General features: G+C 44.9%; 1 protein-coding gene and 1 long non-coding RNA gene across 3 annotated transcripts in view; one reads left to right on the forward strand and one right to left on the reverse strand.

The window, feature by feature from the left end:
• Window positions 1-564, forward strand: part of LOC147236892 (uncharacterized) — a 4,342-nt gene extending 3,778 nt beyond the window's left edge. The window contains exon 3 of the long non-coding RNA XR_015108913.1: window positions 1-564. This exon is cut by the window's left edge and continues 1,200 nt beyond it. This is a non-coding gene — a long non-coding RNA (uncharacterized LOC147236892).
• LOC147236893 (dual specificity protein phosphatase 19-like) overlaps window positions 1-4,920 on the reverse strand; it is a 6,178-nt gene extending 1,258 nt beyond the window's left edge. Inside the window, exons 1-4 of one of the 2 annotated variants that reach the window (XM_086175440.1) lie at window positions 4,801-4,920; window positions 4,499-4,664; window positions 2,197-2,243; window positions 594-746 (exon numbers count right to left, since the gene is read on the reverse strand). In XM_086175440.1, the coding sequence (XP_086031566.1) occupies window positions 594-746; window positions 2,197-2,243; window positions 4,499-4,610 (312 nt within the window). In that variant the 5' untranslated portion in view covers window positions 4,611-4,664; window positions 4,801-4,920. Of the gene's footprint in view, window positions 1-593; window positions 747-2,196; window positions 2,244-4,390; window positions 4,665-4,800 lie in introns of both variants that reach the window. The other variant, XM_086175432.1, reaches the window with a different exon arrangement.
• Between the last annotated feature and the right edge of the window lie 1,846 nt (window positions 4,921-6,766).

A 6,766-nucleotide genomic window follows, 5' to 3' on the forward strand; every position in this document is an offset into this window, starting at 1 on the left:
TGTGTGTGTGTGTGTGTGTGTGTGTGTGTATGTCCTGAGTTGCTTCCTATGACTTCCTATACTATACTTGTGTTTTCTGTGTCCAGTGTTTTTGTTTTGCATATGACAGTGTGTATGTGTGTGTGTGTGTGTGTGTGTGTGGTATATTTCTGTGTCCAGTGTTTTTGTTTTGCATTTGACAGTGTGTGTCTGTAGATGAGTGTGTGTGTGTACAGCAATGTTTTGCATTTCTGTGTGTCTAGCTGTGTGCGTGCGTAAGTTACTGTGTGTAGATACATGTGTTCAATGTTTCCGAGTGTGTGTGTGTGTGTGTATACTATAATTGTGTTTTCTGTGCCCAGTGTTATGCTTCCTATGACTATGTGTGTGTGTGTGTGTGGTATATTTCTATGTCCAGTTTTTTTGTTTTGCATATGACAGTGTGTGTCTGTAGATGAGTGTGTGTGTGTGTGTGTGTGTGTGTGTGTGTGTGTACAGCAATGTTTTGCATTTCCATGTGTCTCGCTGTGTGCGTGCGTAAGTTACTGTGTGTAGATACATGTGCTCAGTGTTTCCTTGTGTGTGTGTGTGTGTGTGTGTGTGTGTGTGTTTACCTCCTCCTTGGCCTCCTGGATGAAGGAGCTGCTCTCCTTCAAGTAGGAGATGATGTTGGTGTCTGGCAGGTCCAGGATGGGGAGCGTCTTGTAGACCAGCTGATCCGGGAACGGGTTCTGGACCCCCCAGGCCACGTTAAGGACATGAGACACCTGGAGGGGGGAGGGGTGGGGGGTCACCTTGAAACCGTTCCTATGACACAAGCTGGATGAGGTGTGTGTGTGTGTGTGTGTGCGTGTGTGTGTGCGTGTGTGTGTGTGTGTGTGTGTGTGTGTGTGTGTGTGTGCAACAAGACAGATGGCTCCAATTGATTGTGCAGCACCTGTCGACTCACTAAAATTTAACTCACCTCTGAGGGCCATAAACACCCCCACACACACACACACACACACACACACATCTAAGCGTGTCCCATTCTGTAATGTCCAGTTCAACCACAATAACCGATGGGCTTCATATAAATGTGTGTGTGTGTGTGTGTGTGTGTGTGTCCAGTGTTTTTACTCGATGACAGTGTGTGTTTGTGTAGGGGGCCTAAGTGTGTGCATATGTGTTTGTGTGTGTGTATGTAGGGGGCTTGTGTGTGTGTGTTTGTGTGTGTCTGTGCGTGTAGGGGGTGTGTGCATGTGAGTTTGTGTTTGTGTAGGGGGCTGGTGTGTGTGAAGGGTGTGTGTGTGTGTGTGTGAGTGTAGGGGGCTTGTGTGTGTGTGAGACCCGACACACACATATGCACACACACAAGCCCCCTACACACACACACACACACACAAGCACCTAAGAACAGTGTGTGTGTTTGTATGTAGATACATGTTACCAGTATGTGAGATAGCGTATGTGTGTGTGTCCAGTGTTTTTGCTCAATGACAATGTGTGTGTGTGTGTATATGTGTTTTCTGTGTCCATTTTTTTTGCTTCCCATGACAGTGTGTGTGTGTGTGTGTGTGTAGATACATGTATTACCAGTGAGTCGAATTGTGTGCGTGTGCATGTCCGTGCTTTCAATGTGTCCAGTGTTTTTGCTCAATGACAGTGTGTGTGTGTGTGTGTGTGTGTGTGTGTGTGTTCTTCTGGTGGATCCCTCCTCATCCTGTAGGAGAGTCACGAGCACTGGAGCCTCATTTGTCTGAAAAGACTACAAACATGGCGTCCAGCATGCCTCAAGTCCACTTGCTATGATAAGAGAATTTGCTGGGCTGTTCTTCAAGGCCAGAAATGAGCCATTGTCATAAAAAATAACTTTAAAAAATGGTCAAATAATAATATAACATCAGCTACCAACAATTTCAAGGAAATTAAAAAAAAAAAAAAAAAGATAAAAATTAAAATGAGCAAGAAATTAGCTGTGAATCCACAGGACACCCCCAGAAGAAGACTGGGAATATTAGGATTTAACAAGAAATTATAAAAACATCAAAAAATTATAATTAAATGATAATTATTATTATTATTATTATTATTATTTATTATTACTCCTCCTCCAGTGGAGGAGCCATCTTGGAGGAAAACACCCGCTCCCCCTAGTGGCATCAACAGGTACTGCACCCAACCCTCCGGGGGGCGGGGCTTAAGCTGGTCTGACCAATCAGCAGGGGAGACACTGACCTTGTGTCTCCTCAGGGTGTCCAGGTCATGGGCTGCATCCTGGGAGGCTGCAGACACAGAACATCAGGTTAGGGTTCTCCAAGAACAGCATGTTAGGGTTCTCCAAGAACATCCTGTTAGGGTTCTCCAAGAACAGCATGTTAAGGTTCTCCACTGAACATCATGTTAGGGTTCCCCAAGAACATTATGGTAGAGTTCTCAAAAAACATCATGTTAGGGTTCCCCAAGAACATTATGGTAGAGTTCTCAAAGAACAACTTGTTAGGGTTCTCCACAGAACAGCATGTTAAGGTTCTCCACAGAACATCATGTTAGGGTTCTCCAAGAATATCCTGTTAGGGTTCTCCATACAACATTATGTAAGGGCCCTCCACTGAACATCATGTTGAAGGTTCTCTAAGAACATCTTGTTAGGGTTCTCCACAGAACACCATATTAGGGTTCTCCACAGAACATTATGGTAGGGTTCTCCAAGAACATCTTGTTAGGATTCTTCACAGAACATCATGTTAGGGTTCTCCACTGAAAGTGTTAGGGTTCTTCACAGAACCTCATGTTTGGGTTCTCCAAGAACATCCTGTTAGGGTTCTCAACAGAACATTATGGTAGGGTTCTCCAAGAACATCTTGTCAGGGTTCTCAAAGACCATCTTGTTAGGGTTCTTCACAGAACATCATGTTAGGGTTCTCCCCAGAACATTATGGTAGGGTTCTCCAAGAACATCTTGTAAGGATTCTTCACATAACATCTTGTTAGGGTTCTCCATAGAACATTATGTTAGGGCTCTCCACAGAACATCATGTTAGGGTTCTCTCCTGAAAGTGTTAGGGTTCTTCACAGAACCCCATGTTAGGGTTCTCCAAAAACATCCTGTGAGGGTTCTCAACAGAACATTATGGTAGGGTTCTCCAAGAACATCTTGTCAGGGTTCTCCAGGACAATCTTGTTAGGGTTCTCCACTGAACATGTTAGGGTTCTCCACTGAACATCATGTTGAAGGTTTTCTAAGAATATCCTTTTAGGGTTCTCCACAGAACACCATATTAGGGTTCTCCACGGAACATTATGGTAGGGTTCTCCAAGAACATCTTGTTAGAGTTCTCCACAGAACATCATGTTAGGGTTTTCCAAGAACATCCTGTTATGGTTCTCCACTGAACATGTTAGGGTTCTCCAAGAAAATCATATTAGTGTTCTCCACAGAACCTCCTGTTGAAGGTTCTCTAAGAAGGTTCTCTACGAACATCGTGTTTGGGTTCACCACTGATCATCATGTTATGGGTTGAGTAAGAAAGTGAGTGATTGGTTGTCTCTTTGATTGACAGGCAGCCGGTCCGTCTCAAACCCCGCCCCCTGCTCTTGGCTCCGCCCCCCATCGTCAGGTGTTTCCCTCACAGGTCGGCGTGAGGACGCGGCACGCAGAAGAAGAGAAGGAGAAGAAAAGGCTGCTCTCCTCAGGGAGAGGCAGATCATCTGAGGAGACGCAACGATGTCACTTCCTGTTCGTCAGATTGTCTCACCGAGACGCCGGAGAAGAACCAGGACTCGGAGCCACAACGACCCTCCTGCAGACACAGACGCCGTGTGTGTGTGTGTGTGTTTGTGTGGGTTTAATCCACTTTAGCGGAACATCTCGGTCTCGGTGTGGAGGAGAAGATCTGGACAATGTGTGGAGGAATAATCCATATGTGAGGAGACTGTAGGAGACACGCTGGAGAAGGATGGAGGAGGAGATCAACGTCAAGGAAGTGAAACGTCAAGGAGGATCTATTGTTTACATCTCCAGGTCTGGAACATCTCCAGGTCTGGTGGTTATTATCTGGAGGCAGAGCTTCACCTGGATGTCAATCACAGGACGCATCCGGACGTTCACTCTGTGCAGGGTCTCCATGGGACCTGCTGGATGCTTGGACTGAACATGGAGAACATGGAGAACCCAGGCAGGAGAACATGGAGAACCCAGTCAGAGCACAGAACCTCCTTCCTCAGGGTCCTCAAAAGCCCCGCAGATCTGAAGATGGGACTGAAGGGCCCTCTGCAGGATGTGTGTGTGTGTGTGTGTGTGTGTGTGTTCACATGTCAGTGAGTGGAGCTTCAGACCATCAAACATAAATGTGTATTCAGTCCAGGTGTCCTCCACTGCAGGGCTCCTGGTGGTGGACCTCCAGACCTGGTCGAAGGTCACATATCCTACCGAGCAGCAGGAAGTCTCGGACGACTCCGACCTGCAGGTCCAGGCTTCTGTCCTCCACGAAGCCGTGGCCTCCAGCCTCCTCCAGCAGCTCCTCCACCTTCTCCTCACCGTCCTGCCTGGTCTCCAGCAGCTTCCGGCCCGTCACCGTGGTAACCCGCGTGCTCTGCTTCCTCAGGCGCCTCTGCGAGAAGCCCTGGATCTCCTGGGACAGTGAATGCATCACCGTGGACTCACTGGACCTTTGAGAAGATCTTTCCCTCCCAGAACCTGCAACCTTCTCACACACATCGGTAGGACAACATGGTCGGAAAAATCAGGACCTGCAACTTCTCCACCAGCGACAAGTAGAACCAGCTGGACAACACACACACACACATGAATACACACACACACACATTTCCGGAACCCACCTGGAGCTCCGAAGGTCCCGGATGTTGGACGTCAGAAGCCGTTAAACGTTTTTGTTTCGTTTTATTTTGGTTTTTTTTTTTCCGCACGGAACCGAGCGAGTGTGACAGCTGCGCCGGAAGTACGTCACATCCTTGTGATGCATTCAAGTGCAAGGAGTAAAGTGGTAAAATACAGTTTCGCAAGGAGTGATAAAATAACACAGCAAAATCGTCATTCAAACTAATTAAATGTAAAGTGTGTTGTTTTTCTTCTTATAAAAAAACAGTTTATTAATGAGAAACACTCGGGAAATCATAATGATATTAATATCATTATTCATACAGACTCCTGCTGAAGAGTATAGAAATAGCATATGAGAAAAAATCTCCTTCGAGGTTTTATTTTTTTAATCTTAATTTTATGCAGCACCGTGATTTCGAACAGCAAGGAATAAATGCAACTTATCAAATCAAGGTCAAAGTATGATACTATGGTATTCTTTGCTTATACCATCTGTATATATTTCTATTTATTTGTATATCTTACTATGTTTAGGCTCACATTTTGATTTATTTCTGAGTTATTCCTTACAAATGAATGCGAAGGTTTCATCTGCCAGTGTAATTTGTCATTGTCTCATTACCTTTTATCAACAATGTACAATATTGTGCAGCATTGTGTCATCACGTGGTATTAAGGTTACCATATTGAACAGTTTTTTATTGTGTAGCATATATATATATATATATATATATATATATATATATATATATATATACATATATATATGTGTGTGTGTGTGTGTGTGTGTGTGTGTGTGCGTGTATGTGTGTATTGTGTAGTACAAATGAGATCAGTGTTTTTTCCAGACAGTTGTGACTGTGCAGTTAGGCTGCGGCACAGTTTGGTTCAGTACAGTTTAGTAAGATAGACTTTATTGATCCCACGGCTGCAAAATCAATTGTCACAGCAGCAGTACAGGCTAGAAGAGTGTGCAAATAGGAAATAATAGAAAGAACATACAATGAAGGATATAGATACAAGTAAACAAAGACTACTTTCAATACATATGACAGAGGACTGTTCAAGTCCAAACCATCTCAGTCATCATTTTGTCTCGGTCATACATGTCCTGCACCCCTGTGACAGATTCCTCTTCTCCTTTGAGCTTTTCTCTTCAGGGGTCTCCATGGCGAATCCACTTTCTCCATCTAACCCTATTCTCTGGTTCCTCCTTCATATCCTCTCCCACGGCGTCCACTCTCCCTCCTCTGTCCATGACCCAACCATCTCTGACCTTCTCTCCAAAACATCTAACATGTGCTGTTCCTCTGATGGACTCATTCCTGATCCTCTCCCACTCCCAAAGAGAATCTCAACATCTTCATCTCTGCAACCTCCAGCTCTGCCTCCTGTCTTTTTATCATTGTTGTGTTTCGCTCTCACCACTGTCTCCTCCACCTTTCCTTTCCTTTTGACTGATAGCCTTCTATCCCTTCGCTCTGAACTGTTGACCCAGAGTACTTGAAATCCTCCAACTTCTTGATCTCCACTCCCTCGGCGTTCCTCTCATTCACACACATATATTCTGTCTTGCTGCGGCTAACCTTCATTCCTCTCCTTTCCAGAGCATACCTCCACCTCTCTGGATGTTCCTCCACCTGTTCCCTGCTCTCTCCACAGGTCATCTAACGCAAGGGTGTCAAACATTCGGCCCACAAGCGGATCCAATCAGCTACAATTTGAAAAAAACATGAAAATTGAACTACTTTTTTAAACTAAAAATGCTGTTCCTATATTGTCTGCTAGTGTTTTAGCCAGTGTTAGCAACACGGCACAACAGTCTGTGACTCAGAATGCGGCTTCCGGGTCTGTAAATAGCATTTTTACTTCTTGTTAGAAATGGAGATGCTTTTCTGTCGGACCCGACGCCCTCGTCAGCAAGATGTCGTTGACAAAAAACAGAAAAGTGGACATGGAGTGTAG

Source organism: Fistularia commersonii, chromosome 2, assembly GCF_037954325.1.
Source record: "Fistularia commersonii isolate RoL2024-O1a breed Wild chromosome 2, RoL_Fcom_v1.0, whole genome shotgun sequence".
NCBI classification, from domain to species: domain Eukaryota; kingdom Metazoa; phylum Chordata; class Actinopteri; order Syngnathiformes; family Fistulariidae; genus Fistularia; species Fistularia commersonii.